Source organism: Ursus arctos, unplaced genomic scaffold, assembly GCF_023065955.2.
Source record: "Ursus arctos isolate Adak ecotype North America unplaced genomic scaffold, UrsArc2.0 scaffold_24, whole genome shotgun sequence".
Lineage (NCBI taxonomy): Eukaryota > Metazoa > Chordata > Mammalia > Carnivora > Ursidae > Ursus > Ursus arctos.
Window position 1 is genome coordinate 7,669,557 of NW_026622919.1, and position 24,180 is coordinate 7,693,736.

General features: G+C 46.7%; 3 protein-coding genes across 8 annotated transcripts in view; 2 read left to right on the forward strand and 1 right to left on the reverse strand.

Moving 5' to 3' along the window:
* The window catches only part of FAM104A (family with sequence similarity 104 member A), an 18,580-nt gene extending 6,827 nt beyond the window's left edge, over positions 1 to 11,753 (forward strand). The window contains exons 3-4 of one of the 2 annotated variants that reach the window (XM_026512340.4): positions 7,471 to 7,533; positions 9,337 to 11,753. In XM_026512340.4, the coding sequence (XP_026368125.3) occupies positions 7,471 to 7,533; positions 9,337 to 9,570 (297 nt within the window). In that variant the 3' untranslated portion in view covers positions 9,571 to 11,753. The remainder of the gene's footprint in view (positions 1 to 7,470; positions 7,534 to 9,336) is intronic. The other variant, XM_026512341.4, reaches the window with a different exon arrangement.
* COG1 (component of oligomeric golgi complex 1) lies at positions 10,582 to 23,122 on the reverse strand. Of its 3 annotated transcripts, XM_044389089.3 has the most exons (15): positions 22,775 to 23,119; positions 20,208 to 20,452; positions 19,902 to 20,083; positions 19,592 to 19,762; positions 17,570 to 17,723; positions 16,822 to 17,032; positions 15,656 to 16,447; positions 14,687 to 14,833; positions 14,052 to 14,213; positions 13,127 to 13,254; positions 12,552 to 12,660; positions 12,000 to 12,109; positions 11,846 to 11,924; positions 11,355 to 11,392; positions 10,582 to 10,771 (listed from the first exon to the last, which is right to left on the reverse strand). In XM_044389089.3, exons 1-14 carry the CDS (start codon positions 23,087 to 23,089, stop codon positions 11,375 to 11,377), a joined length of 2,823 nt encoding a protein of 940 aa, XP_044245024.2. In that variant the 5' UTR covers positions 23,090 to 23,119; the 3' UTR covers positions 10,582 to 10,771; positions 11,355 to 11,374. The 3 variants fall into 3 exon arrangements, with proteins under 3 accessions (XP_044245024.2, XP_026368114.2, XP_057174007.1); XM_026512329.4 differs by lacking the exon at positions 11,355 to 11,392 and having other exon boundaries at positions 22,775 to 23,122; XM_057318024.1 differs by having other exon boundaries at positions 10,582 to 11,392.
* The window catches only part of SLC39A11 (solute carrier family 39 member 11), a 565,309-nt gene continuing 563,674 nt past the window's right edge, over positions 22,546 to 24,180 (forward strand). The window contains exon 1 of one of the 3 annotated variants that reach the window (XM_057318037.1): positions 22,546 to 22,666. The gene's annotated coding sequence lies outside the window, so the exon portion shown is untranslated. The remainder of the gene's footprint in view (positions 22,667 to 24,180) is intronic. The other 2 variants (XM_057318040.1, XM_057318035.1) reach the window with 2 other exon arrangements.

A 24,180-nucleotide genomic window follows, 5' to 3' on the forward strand; every position in this document is an offset into this window, starting at 1 on the left:
CATTTGCCCTCGGTTTACAGTTGCGATGCTTGAGAACAGAATTATAAATTGTCATTTAAAAAAAAATGAAACACTTCCGATCTCTTATTTTCAGTAAGACTCTTAGTAGTTTTGTTTTGTTTTAATTGCTGTTTATAGAAAAAGATCTTTATTCCCTTTCTGAAATCTGCGCGTTGATATCACAGAAGCAAACAATGTATAGTTATTCAGCCTCTTGGTTCATGTGTCTTGTTCTTACTTGTTCAAAGAAATGGAGCAGCTAAACCGCTCTGTAATCATTAGTCTGAAAGATGGACTAGCTTGCCTTTGTTATAATTAACAGGCATCGCAGGCATTTTTTATTTGTTGTGGTATGAACTCACTGGTGGACCCCGCTTGGACGGTTAGGACCATCCCATTCAGCCCTGCTGACTGACCGGTTAGGAGCGCTCTGAACGTGTGGCCTCTTGTGCTGTGCTTCTCCGTGGGGGTGGGGGTGGGGGTGGGGATTAACAAGTAATGAGGCCGAGTCAACCAAGGGAAGGCTAGAGAAGCAAAAAGCAGGGGAAAACCTTTAAAATGGAAAGTTAAGCCCTGAGTAATTGAATCCTCATCCACTGGAATAGATCGTTGTGTTTATAGCACAAAAATATCAACTTTAGGGGCACATGGCTGCTTTTTGACAATTGTGTATAAAAAGGAAAACAAAATGATTCATGATTAGTGGATTATTATTTTTGTTAATTTATATAATCAAATGTTAATGAAAATGTTGTTTTTTTAATTCTAAGTCAGGGCCAATAAGGTAAGTTTCCTTTGGCCTAACTCAGTGAAAAGAAACTGTTTCTTGTGTCTTTCCTGAAATACTTAAGTAATTTTAGAATTCTTTTTCTTGTGACTTGAAGACTTTCATTTGGAATGAGTTTGCTTTAATTCTGAGAGGATTAAAGTAAAGTTTTTATAATTAATTTTCCGAAGTTACGTTTTTTTTTCCCTAAATGTAACAATATTGCCAAGTACTGGGAGATAAGATGGAAGGTGTTTGAATTATGTATGCCGCATGTAAATCACAATTACCTGTAAAATGGAGATAGTATATCTACCTCTTTTCCTAGATACTGTGAAGGTGAAGAATGTGAACTGACTTGCCAGATTAGTTACGTAAAGAGAAACTTTTAATCTACTTGTGCGTTTTCTTCCTGTCATTTTTGTAGGCGGTATTATCTCTGCTTTTCAGATGAGAAAATTGGGGCACGGAAAAGTAAAGTGGTTTGCCCAGAGACACCCAACTAGTAAGAGGCAGAGTTGGTGAGCCCAGAGCTTGGCTGGTGAGCTCTTTGCTCTTGACACATGGTGTGTGCCGTCACGCAGAATACGGGATAGAAGTTCCGAAAGATTTTGCTAAAGATATCCAGAGGCAGCTAGGTCCTAGACTTCTCTCAAATCATAGGAACAGAGAAGAAATTTTTCTCCTCCTATCTTTTAGCTGGAAAATATTTTCCCAAGTAAATGTTATGATACAGTGTTAGCCTGAAAGCAATTTTAGATATCTAGTTAGAAAAAGTGAAGAAATTGGGGTCTAAAGGTTTTTTTCAAAACTCTAATTGGTGTTTGAAACAAAGATCTTTAATTTTAACTCCAGTGACTTAGATTTAATGACTTGTGAGCCTTAGGATGCTTTTTTAAAGTTGAGGTACAATTAACCGGTATGGGAACAAATTTTTTTTGTAATGCCATGCTAGATGAATCGTATTAGTTAATGTATAAGTCAGGCCCATTTTTTTCTTCGTTGAGCAAAAAGTGAAATCGTTTATCAATTTGTGTCTTCCTTTTGGGTCCTGTACAAAGGCAGTGACATTCCCTGACCTTGGACAATTATTTGGATGGAGAAAAACTAGCTGGATTTAACTGTATTCAAATTTGTTCTCTTAGGGTTGGCCTTATTGGTTTCCATTTTATCTTTTTTTTTTTTTAAGATTTTATTTATTTATTCGACAGAGATAGAGACAGCCAGTGAGAGAGGGAACACAAGCAGGGGGAGTGGGAGAGGAAGAAGCAGGCTCATAGCGGAGGAGCCTGATGTGGGGCTGGATCCCAGAACGCTGGGATCACGCCCTGAGCCGAAGGCAGACGCTTAACCGCTGTGCCACCCAGGCGCCCCGGTTTCCATTTTATCTTAATTTGTAGTAGAGGAATGCTTTTTGCTTTCAGTTTTAATACCTTTATCTACAAATTACCGTAGCCGTTTCCACTTAAATGTGGCTTCTGTTCCAAGGGTGCACGTCTGGGAAAAGGTGCTGCTACCTAAGTAAATAGAAGCAGAACATTTTTTTAAATGCAAAGACCTCAGTTTGTGGGGTTGTTTTTTAAAGCTCTTTAACCTACCAAGACCATTTTAATTTTTCAGATCACTATAAAGTAACTAGGAAAGAGAGAGAGAATGTGGAGAAAAAAACAGAAGTGGCTTACCCCGAGCAGCCAATGCCTTTTTTTTTTTTTTTCCCCCTGCTGGAGGGGAAAGTTTTCATGTCATAACCATAAAATCCCAGGAGTATTCTTAGAGGGAGTACAGAGACTTGACCAAAAAATAACAACCAGGGGAACCATGTATCATTACAATTAGGGTTCTCTAAATCCATTTATCTTAACTGATAAGAATTAGCTGAATATCAGGTCATTTTTTTTAATAGTGCGAATTTAGATGACAGTGGGAATATTGAGCATAATTTTTTAAAAAGTATCTTAAGGCTTTTAGTTTTTGCCCATTCTCTCTCTCTCTCTTTTTAAAAGATTTTATTTATTTGACAGAAAGAGCAGGGGGGAGGGGCAGAGGGAGAAGCAGCCCCCCCCCCCCCCCCCCCCCCCCCCCCCCGCTGAAAAGGGAGCTGGATGTGGGGCTCTATCCCGGGATCCTGAGATCATGACCTGAGCCAAAGGCTGACGCTTAACTGACCGAATCACCCAGGTGCTCCAGTTTTTGCCCATTCTCATCTTCAGTCTGTTGTTGGGTCCTGGTGCATCCTAAGAGACGGAACTGTTTCTGACGAAACTATTAGGGTTTGTGTTGTGTTTAAAAACCCTGTAGCAAATGAACTCTGAAGTTACCTTTTAAAATGGTCCAAAGTGGAGGAACAAGCCTTTCCAAAATTAGTCTGATTTTTAGCATATGTTTTAAGAAACTGTGTTCCTGTTGTAAGTCCTTGAAGTGTTAGTAACACATCGCTTCGGTCCACAGCAGAGAAAGCTGCACCAGGTGGTTTATTATGGACACTGAATGTCAGGTTCGTTAAGAAATGACTGTACGTACACACGTTTTTCTACAGGTCAGGATTATTTTTTGGCCTGTTGGTTTTAAACAAAATGAAGTGATAATAGAACATTTTAGTTAGGAAGGAACTTAAAACATTGTGCAGTCCTAATTCATCTTGTAAGGGAAACTGAGGCATAGAAAGGATAGGCTGTTTACTCAGGGACACAGAAGAGTGACCACCTGCATTGTCTTTCCTTGCCTAGTTAGAAGTGGTTTTCATTAGCCCACTGAATTAATTTGGAATCTTATGGCCTCACTGATAATAGCAGACCTGGAGCTCTCTTCAATTGTTGGGCACTTCGGAAGCACAGAATTTTCCATTAGATGCTCTGACAGACTTGGCTAGGGTCATCTCTTGTACTTACTCCAGACTCTGCCGCGGACTTAGCTCTTCATCATGACCCTAGGAAGGGTGTGCGTGCGGTGAGCCCGAGTTCTTCGGTCTTTTGAGACTCACATAAATGTAAAAGCACCAGTGAATGGGGAGCTGGAGGCGATGGGAAGCTGGGGTTTGAGAGAAAATCAAATACACTGCCAGTCTGCTTTTCTAATTAAGAGAAAGCATCCAGCTCTAGGTAATAGACACATATACTCTGGTTCTCCTTTTATGAAGCAGAGAGACTCCGTAATTAATATTCCTGCCTGGGGGTCTTTCTGAAGATTATTAGCAGGAATTATCTTTAGAGTTGTTTTGTTTCTACCATGAGTATACACGGGTTGTCTCTTAAACCGACTTTACCCCCTGGGAAAATGGAACTGGGTGTGGGCCTAGCTGAGGGGCTGAGAGTTCTTGACCTCTGCTGTATAATTTGAGCCCTGTGGACTGAGAACATGAGCTCCTTCACGTCCCTGTGTTCTGCGTCAGGATTTATATATACACGTGCTCTTCCTTTCTGCTGAGGGAAGTGTCCCTCTGCCTTTCTTTGTCTGCTCTACCTCCTGTCGAGGCCCCTGAAAGCTGCCCTAGGATGCCTCCCTTCTCTTAGAATCTCTCCAGCGTTGTGTCCCCAGACACGAGCCCATGGAGGTGCCTGTCCCTTCCTCGCGGGTCTCCTCGCCACCCAGCCCATCTGTAGGCTTTCTCCCCCTTTCCCAGGAGCTGGCCCATACCTGCAGCCCGGCTGGCAGGTGTCCCACCTGCCTTCCCTCTGCCCTCTCTGGATCCCGGTTTCCTTCCCAAAGCCCCTGAACCGTTCCCCAAGGCTCACCAGTGCTCTCTGCATTCAGCAGACACGCACTGAGCACCTAGTACTTGCCAGCTCAGTTGTCTCCTTCGTTTCCTCACTCCTGTCTCCCTTTGGACTGTGACACATCCCCTTTGATTTACACTGCTGCGGTCCTCCTGTGGCCCTGCATTCCTGCTTGATGTGTAGAACCCTCACTCCTGCGTGGAGATGCGAGCATCTCTTAGGTGCAGACTTCCGGGCACTTGATCATCGAGCCATAACCTCTCCTGGATATTTTGTCTGACCGACTGTGCTTGGAGTGGCCCGCCGCACCACTCTATTAGCTTTACCTCCCCAAACACTCCTTCCTTCTGATTTTGCTGTTACCGTGCTCCCGGTTTGTCACATCGCTCTCTAAAACTCTTCCTCAATCTTCTAGGCCCAGTTCAAATACTTTTCATTCTACAGAGGCTCTCCTAGTTCTCTCAGCACCTGTTGCTAGATTCCCCAGTGATGGGATGATCGTTCTCCATGACTGGATTGCCACCATATTCGTGGTTAAGCCCAACACATTCTTGTTGAATGATTAAGTCGCCGTAGTGAAAATGCCATCTTGTACACAGCAGGCACATGAACATTTGTGTGGACAGTGGTTGGCCATCAGAACAGTCTTTGCACACTCGAGCCAGGTTTTCCAGAGCCATGTGGGACCCTGGCAGGTGCACTTTTAAAAGAGCCCACAGGTGATTCCTGAATAGACTGCATCGTGATATTCTCTTCTCTGTCCTGCCCAGGCATCCATACTTACAGAGACACACTGGTAGCTTTCATGAGTGCTTAACCTAACCTAGAGTCCTCGCTTCGCACACACATCTTCTCCACAGGGTTATGAGTTGCCTTGGTGTATTTAGAGAGATCCCGTTGGTTGGAATTGGCATAAATTTAACTTTATTGTGCTTGTACACATGGATGTGCAAGGGGTTTTTATTTCACAGAGTGTGACCTTATTCTCTTTTGATTTGTAATATAAATCTGTCTTGAAAATACCTGGGCCAGATGTCAGCATGAAGCCTAAACTGAAAATCCAGAGGAAAGAGAGGAAGTTTTGTCACTGCCCACTGGGACACATTGTCTGCCGAAGTGGTCTGTCTGAGGTGCAGGGGATGGGGATGGGGTTCCTGTTTGAGGACTCTTTCTTAGTCCCAAAGTCTGATAAAAGAATTCTTAAGAACAGTACTAGTAACAAGGTAAAGACTTCTGTCCTAGTTTAGCAGTTGTAATTTTTAAAACCGTGTACTATAAAGGAGTGCTCCCTCCCAAGCAATTTGATACTAAAAAGCTCCACTAAGTGGGGAAAATACAATTTCTCTTTTCCTCTCGTTTTTTGTTTTTTTTAAATAACAAAATGATTAACTTCTCTGCAGATCTTAAAACGTTGACAGAGACTTAACTTTTTGGGGTAAGGAGGAAATAGTGGTCTTTCCCTTGTCCCATAAAGTAGACCTGACTTGACGGTGTTCAGACCGACAACAATAACTTCCCAACTTTTTTGACCCTGTCCCATAGGAATGTTTTCTTTTTTTTTTTTTCTTTTTTTTCTTTTTTTTCTTTTTTTAAAGATTTTTATTTATTTATCCGACAGAGATAGAGACAGCCAGCGAGAGAGGGAACACAAGCAGGGGGAGTGGGAGAGGAAGAAGCAGGTTCATAGCGGAGGAGCCTGACGTGGGGCTCGATCCCATAACGCCGGGATCACGCCCTGAGCCGAAGGCAGACGCTTAACCGCTGTGCCACCCAGGCGCCCCTATAGGAATGTTTTCTTTTGTGACCCAGCACACACCAAATATATTCGTGAGCAATAAAACAAGTTTCACAGAATGGTTACTCTTTTCACGTTCCGCTGTGTTTTCTTTTTTGATGCTGGCTGCTGATGGGTTTCCCCTCAGTTTCAAAACTCCTGGTTCATCTCTAGAGACTGAGATGCTCCTGAAAGCCTCCCTGGTAGTGAGAAGACTGGTCACAAGTGGCAGAACATAGGAACCAAAACATCTTTGAAAGAGATATTTTGCTTTTACCTGTGATGGCAGCAGTATGTAGGTAACGTTTTGTAAATGTTAAAGTAACACGTAAGGGGCATTTACTCTGATTCCCGGTTTCTGGATAGGCTCTCTTTTATTAGCTTAAAAGTAGCATCGGCCTATTCAGTGCAAGTGAATATAACGGAAGCAGTTTTAGAGGTTTTCAAAGGAGGCAAAGTAGTCTTCTGCAAATCTTACTGACAATATCAGTATAGTTTGTAAGTCTCCGTCTTGGAGTTGGAAGTACCTGAAGACTGTTTTGTAGCAACCTTCTTTAGTTCTCTTACTTGTGATCAATTTTATTTCCACAGAAATCTTTTTTATAGAAGCTATAGAAAATAAAAATGTTATAAAAATGGAAGGTCCAAATTCTAAATATTCTGGCATATATATCCTTCCAGACTGTTTTTGGTGTACATTTATGTCTATACTAAAGAAAAACATCTAAAAAACCAGCTGGCATACTATACCTATAGTTCTGCAACCTGTAAAAAAATGTTGACGACTTTTTTCTTGGTATATATATACATCTCTACCATTATTGTTAATAGTTGAGTAGAATTTCATTGTTAAGTTATAATTCATGGAGTATATGTTATATACACGTGTTATAACCAGTTTCCCTATTGTTAGACATGTAGGTGGTTCTTTTTCACTATTATAAACAGGGCCACACTAAACATTTGTGTACCTGTCCATTATAAAGTTGGTATAAACCATGTTTTTACACAAGGTTTTTAAAGTGGACTAGAAGTCACAGGTATGTCTTTTCACGATATTGTACAGAAATCTTTTCTAACCTGTTTATTTTAAAGAACTTTTTACCTTTTCTCAGAATATTTGTGTCACCTTTGCTATTATAGTGTGAAATAAATAAAATTTGAGATGGAAACTTGACTTACTAGAAACTGATTCTAGTTCTTGCCTTAATTTTCAGACAGTACCTGTAACGAAAAACAGTAAAGAAAACAGACTAAGAGGAAACAAAGTGTTCTGCGCGGTGGGTTTCTCATCTAGTGTAGTAGCTGACTCGTTAACTGTTCACGACCGTACCAGGTGTGGGAGCGCTGCACATCTGGGCTGTTCCCCTCTAGGTTAGGAGAAGCTTTTATGGAAAACAACTTTTGGTTTTGAATTGTATTTGACTTCTTAAGAATTTTAGTAAAAATTTTTAAAAAGATTTATTTGAGAGAGAGAGCATCAGCGGGGCGGGGGGGGGAGGGGAAGGCAGAGGGAGAGGGAGAAACAAGACTCCCTGCCGAGCAGGCTCTATCCCAGGATCCTGACCTGAGCCAAAGGCAGATGTTTAACCCACTGAGCCATCCAGGCGCCCCAGTCTTGAAGTAAATTTGCTGCTGCTGCTGACCCTGCCATCTGACTCCATTCAGCCCACAATGCTTTTCATGTTTGTGTTTTTTTGTAGAAAGACAGATAGGTTGTCTTTTACTATCTTTGGGCAATGGGATATGGGACCTGTTAAGTAGCTCCAGATGACCTATGGACCATGCTGATTCTTCCTTTAAGACTTATTAAGAACGAATATCTTTCATGGACATGGCTTTCTTTGCTGTTTCAGATGTTTCTGTACATACTGTTATGTAAATGGATAAATTAGTATTTTAAAAAATCACTTTTACAGTCTCTATCTGGAAACATTACATACACGTTTATTTATATAGTAAAAATATATAATAACCACATTGTAAGAATGTTAAAGGGTAGGAAAAAAAAAGCAACTTAATCCCTCTGTTTTAACATAACTACTATAGCCAGTTTTTTTCCAGACCTTTTTCTTACATGTAGCTTTTACATAGTTGTATGCAGACTTTTCAAAATGAATGTCTTTGGACATTCATTGTAAGGGAATGTGTATTCAGTGTAAGGGAGCATGAATTAGATAGACCAAAGGGTGAAGTTAAGAAAAGTAGACACCAGATCATTAATTACTAGAATTCTAACTTTCTCATGCATTGATTCTTTCCAGTACAGTACTGGGTTGAGTTGTGAATGAATGGAGGAAGGGTACTGCTAGTCATTAATTTGAAATGCAATACTTAAATTGTAAAATACCATAATTCTGAAATGGATTCTTACCATTGCCTTCCCTTTTGAGAACCCTAGTTCTTAGGGATCTTAGTAGCTTCTTCAAGACAACTAAGACACCAAATCGTATTTGTTACATTAAAAAAAATTAAGCACACTTGTGCACACATGCACACACATATATCAGACTGCAAAATTGCTAATGTAACTTTATAAGAAGTATGTTGTACTCCCATCAAGATAGGTGTTCTGCATTCAGAGAATACCATTTTGTGTCCATGAGCTGATAACCACGAAATTGTCACAGATTTTTTAAAACTTGTGGCGAGTAGCCGTTTTATGTGTACTCATGATTCATACTTTCCCTTGGAGCCTGAGACAAGGCTGAGAATTTCCTCCTTCGATTATTTGGAAATTATTGGAATGAATGATGAAAGCAGGTAGAGAAGACGTGTAAAGGAATTAGGATGTAGTTGAAGGGCTTTGCAGTCGGAAGGCCTAAACCCGGACCCTGCCACTTCCTGGGGATGTGATGGGGATCATAATCCCGCTCCACCTCACGTGGCAGTCACGAGGACAGAGTGAACCATCTTAGGTGAACGTACTCTGTGAAGCTGCAAAGCCCAATATATGTTTTGATGCTGGTCCTCCTCAAACCGAATAGGAAGAATGCTCTTATGGGGTATTGTAAATGAAACCACAGTGAAGTTCTTAAGAAACCAGACAGCCTAATCGCGATCCTGTTTCTTTTTCCTTCCAGTCTTCAAGCAGCGATAGCGGTGGGAGCAGCAGCAGCAGCAGCATCAACAGCCCGGACAGGGCGAGCGGGCCGGAGAGCGGCTTGAACCACATGGCGGCCGGGTCCGGCCCCAACACCCCCCAGCCTGTTCCCGAGCAGTCTGCACTGTGCCAAGGCCCTTACTTCCACATCAACCAGACCCTGAAGGAGGCCCACTTTCATAGCCTACAGCACCGAGGACGGCCTCCGACATGATGTGCCGGCAGTTTCTTGCCTTCTGTGAAGGGACAGCGCTGTGCAGATTTGATATTTCAACTTATGATGTTTTAAAAAATTGCACAAAAATATGCCTGTTGGCTTTTCAGTCTATATTTGAAATAACAGGTTAACAGGCAGTTGTTTACTTGTGGTTTTGCTGCACTATTGCAATTTCAAAGGGGCTTTGAAGCAATTTTTTATAGGATTCTTTTGAGGGTGGGTATCAAATCCATGTCGAGGTAATGGTATGAGGAAATCTCATCTGCGTGTTGAATCCATCGTTTGTCCAGTTCAGATTGATTTCCAAATCTGTCAATTAGAAATTCTACTTTATGTAAAAAGGCCTTTTAAAAATGCGGGATCTTCAATTTTTTAAATTCAATAAACTAGTAAAGAGTATCTAGTTTCCATGAAAAAACCTAAGTTGTTTTCCAAAATATAGAAAGCTTGATTCAGTCTTGCACTGAAATTATTTGCCATACTACCTCTTAGTATGTAGATGTCCTGTTGAAAGTACTCTCCTCTGTAACAGGAGGACAATCAGATCCAAGTTAGACTGTGTCAGTGAAGCAGCCTTGCTAATAACTGTCTTCTCTCTTTGTTATATATTTGTATTTCCAGAGAGAATGTCTTTCAGACTTGTACACCCAGCTCACTTCCGCTACCGTTATTTCTCCAAAGCCTCCATCTCAGACTTAGTAGGAAACGGCACAGTTCTAACAGTCGAGAAGTATGTAATGACCTTTATCTCACTCACAGACTTGTTCTTTCAGCAGCTTCTGTGATCTCGCTGGGAATCCACCTTGGGGTTCAAGAATTAAGGTGCTGAGGAATGCTGACCGAGTGTAAGCTAGCTGAACTGTTGTCTAAAGTCACAAGTACTGTGAAACTGCTGGATAAGGATTCACTTTAGGCTTAAAGGAACCCCTAACAGTAACTGGGGGCCACATTCCACCGCTGAAACTGGAAAGACTGGTGTGGCTTAGAAACAAACAAGCAGAGGCACCGTTAGCAGAAATGATGTAGTATTTATTTAGAGAGAGACCGTTATGTTCCCGTGTTACTTAGTCATACTAGAGAGCCAACCTAGCTTGAATAATGAAGGCGTGGACGCGTCTTCTTCCTCACTGACCAGCTGTCGGAACAAGGAGCCAGGCTGTGTTGGGTCACCTGCTCGGGAGAGTGCCGGGGGGACAACCTGCCATGCATGTAGAGGAAAGTGCCTTAGAGTCTACCCAGACCCTCCTGCCTGCTCACACCCGCCACTGCTCGTGGAGTCCGCACGGCACACACAAGCGATCTCAGCAGCACGGACAGCTCTAGTCAGGGGACTCTACTCTTTGTCAAGACTGGCAAAGGACATAGGGGACAAAATGAGATCTTCTTACGGGACAGAACTAACATTTGAAGATGAGGACTATCCTAGGAAAAGGGTAAACGTAGGTACCTCCTTTCCGTGGTCTGAGCCTCTCCTACGGACAGAACTCACAGGTCAGTTACTTGAAGGAGAGGTTCAGAGGTCCGGGGGGAGCGCCGGCACAGGCCCCAGCCTGCGGAGGGGAGGGCCTGTGCGGGGGCCTGTGCTTTTCACTACCGCCTCCCACATTGTACACCCAGACGTTTGAGAAGAATTTTGGTCCGACTGGGTTGTATGGCAGGGAAGGTGGAAAGGACACGTTGCTAATATTTTGTCCAGCAAGAAAGCAAACAGAACTAAATGCTGTAAGAAGACCAGCTGTTTGGGCTCAAGCACACGCATACACAACACAACTCAGAAATACCCAGGAGGACTCCTGCGGGCTTAACGGATGGCAGGCGACTGAAACAAAACGTGTATTAACAAGAAAATGTCAAACTTGAGAAAGCAAATTCCCTTTTATTTCCCACCCAACTGCAAGAAATGGAAGATGAAACCACTACCAGAACAAAACAAGTTTTTTTTCCAAATAAGTATAGTCGTAGTGCTGGGTTAAGCGGTTAACTCTTCCACCCTGCAAACAACAAGAAGTAATCTCCATCCTGTCCTGCTTGTTTTCTACAGCCTTGGCAGCCTGAGATAACACTTCTATTATGAGGCTACTTGATAGTGTAAATGGGCATCTTTTAAAACTCCTCTCAGCTCAAGCTAGTGAAACCTTGTACTTCTATATTGCGCCGCCATTAAAAGCAGCATTAGTGCATTTTGTCATTCAGTTCTTTATCGATTATTTAAAGGGGAGCTAATCGGGTGGTTTGGTGGGAGACGGGTGCACCCCCTGCTGTCTGCACTAACCTGGGCTTTTGTTTCGATGCTTCTGCTGGTTGATTTGGCCTTTCGGGTACTTGTCATGCTCAGTGGAAGAAGTCCAAACCTCCAAGACAAGACGAATTTCAGTGGCATGAACAGGAAGCTTCGGGGCCCAGCAAAAGCATCTTAGAATCATTACCTGATCTGACTCGACGCCAAGGGCAGTATGTTATGGGGTTCTTGGGAGTTGAATGTGCAGCTCCTGGGGGTGAAATGGTTCTCTGTTCCAGTGACCAATCCAAACAGAACCTGACAGGAAACGGGGCACAGTGACAGGCTGGGTTTGTCCCTGTCCGGTTAAAAGAGAAAATCCCTTCTCTTGTTTATAATCCCTTCTCTTGTTTCTCGCCTTTTGGGGAATGTTCCTTGCAGCGTGTTTATGTTTCAGAATTACCTTTTTCACTGCCCACAGGTCAGAATCTCAGAGTCACATCGCTCTTTTGTTTTATTCCTCTGAGGCCTTGATAAAACCTTAATAATCCTTACTACAACTAGAGGAGTGAGATTGCGGTTGCCTCCCCAGTGAGATTTTATCTAATCCTCTTTCAGCCCTTACAACTGAACTGAGCTGTCTGCATCCAGCCCCCTCCCGACACTGCCTCCTGGAGTATTAGGTGCTGGAGCGGGTTTACGTTGTCATTTGAGCCTGTGGCTCCGCATTCGCGCTGAGCTCATTTCTCACGTGACTTACAGAAGTTCGCTGCACCAGGCGAGTAAGGTTGCTGTTGAGGTGTGGCGTGAAAACATCCAGGTCAAACGGGTCAATGAGTGCTTCCAGGTAGTCAGCCACTTTCTCAATTCTGAAAAGATGATTATGATTATTCTCCACATTTTTTTAGGTCATAAACCAACCTTATGGCATTTCCATGCTAAAGAAACCCTGTATTTGGATTTATTCTTACTTGCTGGCTTGGTACCGCTTGTCACTGCCCATGGTGCTTAAGTAATCCTCAAGTTTTAACCTGCTAAGATGTCTGAGTGAAGTCCTTTCCTTCCTCTTGTTGTCAGGGGAAGCGCCAGAGGCTCAAATGATACCCAAGAGCTGGTAGGCTGACTAAGAGAGAGGATGAGAGCCCACCTCCCCCACTTGAGCACGGGATTTACCCAGCAGGTGGCCATTGTTGATCTAGCTGGTAACTCGAGCACTTCCTGGCTAAAGCTAACAGTTAATGTACAACAAGAGGCTGTCTCTTGGTGGCTTCCTGGTTAGGGGCTGTGTGCCCTCGGCAGAAGCGGCACTGGGAGAGCCCGCTGGGGTGAGCGTACCTGGAGTCCTGTTTGCCGCGGCCACTTTTCACCTCCTCGCCCCTGGCTGTCAGAACAATGTTGAGATAGCGCAGATCATAAAGCAGCTGCAGGGCCCGATTCTGGGTCATCGGGAAGGCACCTTCTTTCTGTAAACGAATTTCCCGCCCCACCCATGAAGGGAGAGGACTTGTAACAGGAGCAAATAGACAGCCCATGTTTTGGTTGAGCTACAGCTTGTGGCTTCAGAAGCAGCAGTTCTGTACACTCAACAAGGGCCATCTGATGTCATGACAACAGGTTATGTTCAAAACTTGGTCTTAAACCAAACTAAAAACCTGCAAACAAAGGCCTCGGGTATTGCACACTGCCCTTTTCGAAGAAAAAAAGCTCCTTGCAGGAAGGAGAGGCATTTTGAAGAAGCTTAGGAGAGGAGACTTCCCTGAATTCTTTCCTAAAGCAGGAGTTGGTCCTGTTTTAAACATGTCACTAATGAAATGGGAACATCCACCAAGGGCAGAACACTCCGGGGAAGGGGTGGGGGGGGGGCGTTGGGAGACAGGTGCTCCCTCACGCGAGCACGTCTGTGTGCCACTGGCTACCCTGGGCACGGTCCCTCGCCACTCCTTCCAAGCAGTTGTCCAAATGACCACACCTGACCCGGGAGAAATGGAGAGAGCTTTGTGATTGGCCCAAAGCCGCAGCACATACATGGCAGTGCTGGGGCCCCGACACCAGGCCTTTTTCCTGCTGAACTGCCCTTTAGTGCAGACCTGCTTGATCCTTGAGAAGGGGCATGATGAACTCGCAGAGCAGGAAGCCAATACTGATTAGCCAGCGCTGAGCGTAGACACTTGGAATCCTTGATGGGAACTGCCTAAGCCCAAGGAAAAAAAGTCTCGGGTTTTTATTTCTGTTCTTAGTGGGAAAAAATTCAAACACCTACCTTCACCTGTTTTTCTTCTGCAAGTTTCTCATAGGCAGCTACCACTTGGACCATACAGCTTTTCAGCATCTCCTGCAGTGTCACTTTTGGCAAAGCGTGGCCTCCAACTCGATTAATTTCCTGGCAGAGGCTAAACAGGAAGGACTGGACGTACCATGATGGCTAAGAGAACAAAGGAATGTCAAGTCAGCGACTTGTGCCAATTGAATGAGACGTGGTAAAAGGGGGTCCATTTATCCTTACTAGGCTCATGCACCAGGACCTGGACCTCCCCAGGCAGCCCCTCCCAGGAGGCCAGTTAACAGAAGTGACCATCGCTGTCACCTGTTTGGTGGCTGGGGGCTGACCTGGCAGGTGGCACTGTGCGTTATGCTGTTTTTACTTTGGGGTGAGCAGCTCTCCAATGGACAGAGCCCAGGCTACACAGGAAACCTCATTAGCTGATGTCTTGAACAGTCCACTACCTACTTGGCCCTATGTCTACTGTACCCCCATAGTAGAAAGTTATCAATACCACTTTTGGCTCTTCCTCGGAAACTGTACGTTGGCTGATTTTCCTGTCTTTTTCCTCCCTGTAGAGTGGGCGATTTAGCCCAGTCCGGCCCACAGGTACTCTCCTGGGGGCACCTGCTCACCTGTATAGGGAGTCGGATTGTGGACGTGACACTGCTGCCAGACTCCGCTTCCTCCTGGATTTCTAGTTCATCCCAGCTGGTGGCTGTGGCCAGAACTGAGCCGGCGTCGTCTAAAAGTAACGACTGGGTGAATCCATGAGCCAAAACCTGGTAATAAAAGGCAAATATCCAATAGACCGCTTAGCTCCTTTAGAGAGTGTTTTAAGCTACTTGAGTAATCTTGAGCCCAGCTTCTGCTGTGTTGGTCACGTGCGGGGTGGCGAGTGGAAATATCACTCTTCTCGGGCTAATTATGTCAGCCATGGGAATTTTGTTGTAACTCCCTTACAAACGTCAGGGGCCACCCCTTAAGACACCAGGGGAGACCATAGGGAATATGACATTTGGGTGGAAGAGCAGGAAATCTAGATCCTTGTCCAGGGAGGTCTTTCATTCTTATCAGATGGAAGGACAAAAACCCAGAGTTTGTGTCTATAAAATCCAGGCTAGACATTTGAATGGAAAAAAGTTTTACATTTGCGCTCACTATCACAGAGAAGTGAAAGTAACTGCACGAAATAAGAACTGTTATTCCCTTGCTATGAAAAGACCTCCCTGAGTATGTGATGTACTGAGCACTGGGTATTATATAAGACTGATGAATCACAGGCCTGTACCTCTGAAACTACTAATACATTATATGTTAATTAATTGAATTTAAATAAACAAATGTAAAAAAAAAAAATAGAAGTAGACCAGAAAGTCAAGATATGCCAAAACTACACTTGCCATCTCTGTTACAATTGACATTCTCACTAGTTTGATACTTACAGGTACATAATAAAGATATAAAATAAAGTAAGTTTTATTAAATTTTTCTTGGGGGAAAAAAAAAGACTTCCCTGAGGTTGGCCAGCCTGGAACGTGATGGAAGGGAGCCAGGATGGGGCTGCCCCGTGAGCATAGGAAGACTGGGTGCGTGTCACTCACCTTCACGACCGCTGAGCTCCAGACACGGTAGCCCATCACGCTCTGCTGGAGGAGGAGTTCCTTAACTTCCTGCCACTTGGCCTGCGTGGGAATTATTTCCCGCGTTTTCCCCTTTCCCTGCTTTTTCAGAGCCCTGGGATCCCTTGCTGGTTTCTCGGAGCTCCCTGACTTTGCCAAGATGCACTGCTTCAGATGGGGACACAGTTCTCCCAGAGACTGGCAGAGTCTGGCCATGAAAAGGACCGCGTGCAACTTGACACCGCTGAGGACATCCTGCTGCCCCTGCACCACCTGTTCGACACTCTGGAGCTCCGCCCGGATGCACTCGGCGATGTGCTGGATACACGCCACCGAGTGGGTCTGCAGCATCGCCTGCACCGTCCCGGCATCTGCGTACCTGTCAAAGGCACAGCCCTTGGCTGGCACGGGGGAGACGTCCTTGGGCAGGGATGAGTCAGCAGTGGGGAGGTAAGCCAGGAGGTCATCCAGCTTCACCTTCAGCTTAGAATCTAGGGCGGAGCAGAAGTCCTGGACACAAGGGCTAACGGCCTGCGCTTTCATGGCGAGCCCACTGCCAGCAAACTGCCCCCGGTGCGCCACGCTGACCCAGGCGGCGTCAGGAGGCAGGTCTTGGGGGCTCTCGGACCAGAGGAAGAGAGACATGTTGTGCTCAAAGTGGATGTGCTTATTGGAAGTGGAGTTGCTAGAGTTGCCCTCAAGCTCCTGCAGGGCTGAAAGGAGCAGTTCCTTGGAGCTGGTGGAGATGGAGTCAAAGCCTTCTTTTGTCAGCGTCTGAAAGAAAGCGAGAGAAGAGTTCCAGTCATGACTCCTGTCAGGAAATCTCAAAGCAAGAGCCCCAAGTGACAGTCTGTCCTGGCACTCTGCGTGTTCTCCAGCATGCTCAAGAGGATGACATGGTGTTGGCGGAGGACAGAGTCGTCACTGATGGCCATGGACACGTTCCCGACCACATGACAGAGGCCTGGTCTCTCATTCTGCACCAGAGTCTGGATCTCTGCTCATGTCTATGGCTCGTTCTCCGGAAGAGCCATCCCTGAGTCAGTCAGCAGAGAAAGAGTACACTCAGAAGATGACAGAAGTCCCCCAGACATCAAAAGATCATGTGAGGACTGGCCAGAGAACAGCTGGACCAATGACCTCCTCACCTGTAATCGGTCAAGAAACAGCTGCTGCATCAGATCCTCCCAGAACAAGAGTGGCTTCTCCAGAAGCCGCTGACATATCACATCCCAGCTGTGACTGGTGGACTCGTTGGTAAGTAGTTCCCACATGGCATCGCGGATCCCTGCGAGGCCCTTCATGCTCTTCACATACATAAGCAGGCTGGTGACCCCATTTTTAATGTCTTCATTGCACCTGCAACAAAATCATTTCTCTTGGGCCTCACGAGATTCACATTTTTCACACCTTTATTAAGAAACACAGCAGGACTCCATTTGAAAACCTCTTACCTGGGTCCCAATATAAATAGCTCTATCTCTGAGAGTTTTTATAAATATGTATAAACAGCATTTCTGGCTAGATTGGGGGGTGGGGCCTACCCTTGCCTCCCTGAGGTATCTATCTGGAAGGAAGATTAGAGCCCCCTAGAATGGCTTCAAAAACCACTGCATTAAATAAAAGCTTAGGAGTAGCAGAATTCTTACACAGAATTTTAAATCCTGTAGGGTAATATTTTGAAAGGCGAATTCCCTCTTGGTCCTCCCACCATGGGCACCGACCCGCCATGAAGGCAGTGACTGGTGGCTGAGCGAGTGACTGGCATGACCCAGTGGGCAGCAGGCAGAGCAGCATCCAGAAGATCAGCCTTCTCCCTGCTTCCTCAGTGGCCTCATTGGCCCTCGTGTGGCTACCCGGGCGGCCTGCCAGCCTCAGGAAAGTTTGGCTACTTACATGTGGATCCATTTCTGCAGCGTGTCTTTCAGGTACTCCTGGCTGATGGGCTGCGCCAGGGTTCGGAGAGCCGGCTGGAACTGGACGATGGACGCTGGCAGGTGTTTGAACCAGCTGCACAGCTTCATCTCTTGCAGAATGCCGGCGCCCTTTCCTAAGAGAAGGCCAAGTGACAAGTAATCGGGGCCATCCTGTGAAAAGCATATTAAAAAATGGACCTAGAAGCAGCTTCCAAAAATCATCTAGTCTTCCCCTGGGCAGGTCAGACTTGACCCCGGAGATAGGGGAAAAGAAAGCATAGAATGTACGTTCATCAGGGAGCTGGCAGCTTCCTGCCAACTCTCTACACTGGTAGAGAAGAGAAGGACAGGCAGGAAGGGAGTGGGGGCGGGGCAGGGAGAGAAAGCAGTACTGAGTGCTATGCGGCCCTCATGTTGTCACAAAGGAAAAGGTGACAGTTTCCCTTTCCTCACCATCCTCCAACCAACCTGGAAGCGCTAAGGAAAGAATGGAAGATCACTCCTCCTGATCGGTGAGTTGTAGCTCTTTAAAGTCACCTCCCAAGAAGGATGCAGGTATCTCTGGGGCGACTCTGGAAGGCCCCTTCACCACGTTGTGTGTGTGAGCACCCACCGGAGCTTGCAACACAGTGGGCCTTCTAAGGTCCCTTGTACTTGTCCAAAGTTGTGACACATTAGCCCGTACTCACCTTTCATGAGAGGGATAAAGCATTAAGTGGAAGCACCTAGAAGGAAGCCAGGGCATAAGGAAGGGGCACCCTCGTTGAAAGATAAAGTAAGCCCAAGAAGAGGCTACATAATACATCTGTCTCTCTGAAAATGACCAGGTGGCTGGCTGTCCCCACTTTCTACCTGTTTCTCTTCTACCTTTGGCTGTGTCTTCTCCGTCTGACCTCTGAGTTCCGGAGTCCCCTGAGGCATAGTCCTCTGCCATCCTCTCTTCTTCCTGATGATGTCCCCTATCCCCACGGCTTCAGACAACAGCCATGTGCACGGATGTGTGCCTCCAGGCAGACCTCTCACTGCTCTCATCTGGACCCACGGTCACCTGCCCACTGACCATTCCTGTTCCAAGGGCTCAGTCATCTCCAAAGCAGTATTTTCAAGAATGTACTCATCATCAGCCCTTTCAAACCAGCTCCTTTTCTAGTAAACCTGGACACCTCCTTTCCACACCCTCCCCACTAATCCACCAAATCCTCTGCTAAACAGATGTCCAAGTTGCCCAGTTAGCCCCCATCATCTGCCAACTAGGTCGGGACGACAGCCTCCCAAGAGGGCTCTCACCATCCACTACAGAACCCATGGAGATCCACTGCCACATAAAAGCCAATTGTATTTAATTCCAATTGGGATAAATGCTATCAAATAAAAGCACAGGATGTACAGGAACACAGAAGGATGGACAAGCTGGAAGGTCCTAGAAGGCTATCCATTGTTCTCTGGATAAAGGCCAAACTCCCTAGCCTGGTCCACACAACCCTGCATTATCTGATCACATCTACTAGACTGGCCAGGTCTCCTCTCATGCTGCCCTTCCTCCACCCAATACCCCTTAGCCTCACCTGCTTACTTTTAATTTCTCAAATATACTAACATCTTCCTTGCCTCAGGACCTTTGCACATCCCATCTCCTTTGCCTGGAACTCTTTTCCTTGCCTTCCTCACCTGACTAACTCTCACCGAACTTTCAGCTTTCAGTTTATATACCATTCTCCAGGGAAAGCCTCTCTGGTGAGGTCCCTCTTTCCAATGCTCCCAAGTCAGCTTGTACTTTGTCTTCATAGCAGTGGCCACTATTGCTGTTCAGTAGATACGTATGTATTTGTGAGTTCAGGATTTGCCTCTACTATTAGACCATGACCTCCACGGAAGTGGGGTCCGTATTGGTCCAGTGCACCGCCGTATCCCCAGGGCCCATTGCAGTGGCAGGCAGATGGTAGGTGCTCAGTAAATAACAGTTGAAGAACGTGGAAATAAGAAAGGTTGGCTAAGAGCTCACCGGTAGGATGCTGGCCTGTGATGGTCTCCAGAGTTGAGAAGAGCAAGCCACATGGCAGGGATGGATCTGGCAGCTGACCTTCTGGCAAAGTGTAGAAAAGAGCATGAGCTTGGTTCAAAGTGGTGGCCAGCAGCTCCACTAATGAGCATATCTGGGCCTTGATGCCGGTACCTACGAGAAGAAACCATCCTCCTGTAAACAGTTTCCTTTAGTAAAGTTAGAGAACACTCTAGGTGCTTTGGTCTGCCTCAGCTCCCCCTTCTCCATTCCCTCGTTTAAGGACCATATTTTGGAAAGAAGGCAAACCCACCATGGTGCGGCTGGTTGAGAAGTTTCTGAATAGCTGCCTTTCTGGCCAACAGGAAGTCTGTTAGGGCTTGGCGAGGAGAACTCTCTTCTAAGAGCATTACGGAGCACAGGGCCTCAGCTACGGCTTGGTCAGACACGGCTTGGCACTTGAGCAGCATCTTACTTTCATGCAGAATAGTTGACCTGGAAGGTGATGACAAAGAGCAACAGGGAATATTTTACATCAGGACAGAAGACACATTCCACAAACCGGCAGTGGTGAAGTGTGGCCATCCCTAGAGCAGATCTTTATGCTGGGTGCACGTACCGGAAGTGGCTGGCTGCAGCGACCTGCCGGATGAGGATGGGGAACCGTGAGAGGACCGGGCTGTATCGGGAACTAGAAGAATCCAGCTGGAGCAGGTTGTGAAGGTGGCAGCAGAGCAGGTAGAGCTGTGTGGCGTGGAGATACTGGGAGGCCTCCATCGAGCTCCAGATCCTCTCCGGAATTTCTAAGAGTAGTTTGATCTGGGCAGCCATGCTATAGAACTTCTCCTGGGACGGCGGCTGTGGCTGCAGGGAAAGGCCCAGAATGAAGGCAGAAGAACCAACCCGTGTAAGGTCAGTGTCTGACAGTCTTGGGGAGAAACGTGGGTATGCTGTAGGGTACAAAGCTTTTATTACGCCCGAGTCCATGCCCCCCTTGGCAAGGTTTCAAAGTTAGGTATCGTAGAATGACTGGAGTCAGGAGTGCTGTACAATCCCACTGGATTGTCCTCCCAGTTGGGTGCATTTGTGCTCAGTCTCATGGAGATGCAAACTTAGTCTGGTCATCTCAGTCTGGTTATCCGTGACCCTCGAGATGTCTCCACAGCATGGAGCCCTACAGACCACCACTCAAGTGAGCTTTCTCCTCTGTTCTGACGTTCAGCCTCCCTACACTTGCTCCTGCTTCTCTGAGTGCATGACGGACTTCTCTGTTACTTGTCCATCAGCTCTTCATCTGGTGCAGTCCTCACGCTTCTCCCCATCTCAGTCCACCCTCCTACTCCAGGAATCCTACCCTCCAGCATCACCTCTTAGCAGAATACCACTCCCACCTCTTTTTTAGTCCTCACCACTCCCAAGTTCCACTGGAGAGCCTTTTCTGCTGCTGCCCTGCTCAGTTTCTCTGCCATTCCATAATCAGTATGTTCAAAACTAAATTCATCTGCCTACCAAAAATTTTAGTCATCTGACCTCCAAATGTATCTTAGCATACCACCACTCTGCTCCCAAGTTCCCAGGAGATTCATATCCTTCTGATGGTTCTGATCTGGAGACATCAGGAGGGGGGAGAAGGGTACTACAGGTGTTTAGGGGTTGAGGCCAGAGATGCTTATGAACATCCAAATGCACAGGACAGTCTCTACAACAAAGAATGATCTAGCCCCAATGTCAAAAGCACCAAGGTTGAGAACTCCTGCTTTAATTAAATTGATTACCTGTTTTTAATTGTCTTTTCATACTCCAGACCCATATTCCAAATCTCATCTGTCATGAAGGGCTCTCCTTACTGAGGAGGACTCAAGCCTGAAGTGACTTCCTTCGGAAATCTTATGGTAAATGTACATAATTATTTTCGAATCAATCACACATTATCCTAAAATGCTTTCTACTGTTACTCTGAATTATTTACATTTTTCTCATTAACTTTCCATGAATTTATAATTCCTTGAGTAGATGATAAGCTCCTTCAGAGCAGAAATTAGGGGGCTTCTGTTTCTTTGGGCCTGAACACACAAAGGGCCCTCAAATTTTTGTGGGGCTGACTGAGAATAAATCAGATATAACAACTGTAAAAAATAACACATTTCTAAAGTCAGGCACAGTACTAGTTAGCTTTTTAATAAACCATGAAGCATGACTTAGTTATAGGAAAGGCTGGCCACCCAGGAGGAGGCAGGGATAAATGCACAGCTTATAGAGGACAGGGATGAGGTCTCTCATTTCAAAAAGTATTTCCGGTCTTCTGTGGTTGTGTTGTGTGAGCCCTGCCTACTGACCCAGATTCTTCTAAAACACAGGTCGTATTAAAAAGTTTCAAACTGGAGCTAAATTGTACTTTTGCAAGTCGTTATAAGGTTCTTCCCCAGGGTCGTTAAGAACAAATTGCCGTTTACCTCTCTGACCCTCCCTACCCGTTCACTTAGTCATCCCTAAGTCAACATTCTTTAGGAATGCAAAATGCTGCTCTGGTATTAGGATGTATTTAGGGCTGAATCCTTCCGTACCAGGTCTAATCATTAGCGTTTGGGGGGAAAAAACACACTTAGGATAACTTGATTAGAATAACCTTAGTTCCCTAAAATGAAAATGTTCCGCTATTGAAAGAAGGCGGCTTGCTGGCTGGTACTGTCATTCAACAACTCCACCAAAGATAGAAGAGTTCTTTGGGTTTGTGGAGGTTTTTCTTGGGAGTGGGGTGGGGGAAAAGGCTGGGATGAGGAAATGAACGATAAGAGGGGAAGGTGTTAACACAAGGGAAAAATGTGTTCTAAGAATGTCAGGAAACGTTATATCGGGAATGAGCTGAGCTGTCTAGCGAGAGACCCCTGGCGTTTTCATCTAAAGTTGGGAGAGGCCAGCGAAGCCACGAGACAGGTGAGGGAATCAGGGCCCGGAAGTCAGGGAAGGCTCCTGAAGAGAGCTGCAAAACGACGGGTAAGCAGCCAGCGAAAGGAGCGCCGGCGTTCTCCCGGGAGGAAGGGAGTCCAGAAATTAGCCGCAGGCTCTTCCCTGAGGCAGGTGAGGCTCGCGCGGGGGGCGGGGACTGACCGGCGGCCGCGGGAGAGCCGGGGGCGGGTCCCGCGGGGGGTGGGACCGGGGGGTGCGGGGCTGACGTGCGGGGCTGACCTGCGGGTCCCGGGCCGGCCGGGGGGCGGCCGAGCCCGCCAGGCGAAGACGGGCGCAGTACTGGTCGGTGGCCTTCACGGCATCCACCAGCCCCTCGGCGCAGCGGCGCATCTGGCCGATAGTGTCGGCCGCCTCGATCAGGTCGCGGTACCGCTCGCCCACCATTTGCCGCAGCTCCTCTTTCTTGTGTTCGATCTCGGCCCGAACCTGGCGCTCCAACCCGCGGATTTCCTCCGCTCCATGTGTCTCGAAAAGCGCCGCGGGGTCGCGCAGATCCAGCCGCTTCAGCGCGGGGGAAGCGGCCGCGGCCGCCATGATGGACTCGTCAGCGTCCCGACGGGTCACTTCCGCCCGAAGGCCCGCCCGGCGGCCATCTTGGGGGGGGGGCGGAACAGCTTCCGCCCCGCTGCCGGCCTTGCTTGTTCGGGGCTCATCTGGGCGGCCGAGGGGCGGGGCCAGGATGGGATGGGCGGTGTTTTGTTGGTTTTTTTTTTTTTTTTTCCTTTTTTTTCTTTTTTAAACGCAGGCGCGGCGGGTGGGGTAGACCGCTGCCGCTGGCGGTCGGTCTGCGCGAGCTTGGTAGCGGGGATCCAAAGTCCCGCCCTGTGCAGGTGCCTCCTCCCCTCGTACGAGCTTTGCGTCCGCGGTCCGACTGCGCCGCCTGCTCGGGACGCCCGAGATGAGCTCTTCGGGGAGCCGCAGCCGCCAGAGGGCCCGCCACAGCTCGATTACTTCGCTCGCTGGCGCCTCCTGGCACCGGGTGTGCAGTCTTCTGTGGCGTTGTTTATCGTTTTCTGGGTCCTTGACCGAATGCGGTGCCCGGGGTGGAGTTGGGATCCGTTCGTGTTCATCGGCGAGAGCAACTTCGCAGTCGTTCCGGACCGGCTCTTCCCTAGGGCGCGCGTCCGCTCGTTTTGCTTAGATTTTTCTTTCATGCCCGTCAGTTCTTTGGGGCCTTCGTTTTTATTTCAAGCCAGTGTTTAACCACTAAGGATGCACTGGCACCCGCGTGGGGCGGAGGGTGGTGGGCTAGAGGAAGGGGCGCAGTGCCTGAGAAACAGCGCCTGGGGGTGCGGGGCGGGGAGAGTGGGGCTTGTTTCTTCTACGTACTTCCAAGACCCTTCATTAAAAAGAAAAAATTATGTAAGAGTTCATACTCAAACTGACATGGAGAGGGTGATGTAATGTGCCCACCGCCAGCTTTAACCCTAACCCATGGTCAGTTCTTTCTGTATCCCTACTCTCTTCCTCTCCCACCCACCGCCTCTTTTATTTTAAGGCAAATCCCAAACAGCAAAGATTTAAATTTGTATATCAAACCATTCATATATACCTCACAATAGCCCTGCAACGTAGGGAATATCCTCATTTTACAGATGGGTAACCTGGAACCCCAAGAGGCAAAA

Excerpts from the sequence above, each read along its gene's own strand:
- COG1 (XM_026512329.4), bottom strand. The coding sequence starts at position 23,089 with ATGGCGGCCGCGGCCGCTTCCCCCGCGCTGAAGCGGCTGGATCTGCGC. Across the intron at positions 14,834-15,655 it reads GGAGCTCAGCGGTCGTGAAG|GTTTTGGCTCATGGATTCAC; the intron begins GTGAGTGACACG and ends TTTTATTACCAG. Across the intron at positions 11,925-11,999 it reads TTGGCGTCGAGTCAGATCAG|GTTTGGACTTCTTCCACTGA; the intron begins GTAATGATTCTA and ends CTTGTCTTGGAG.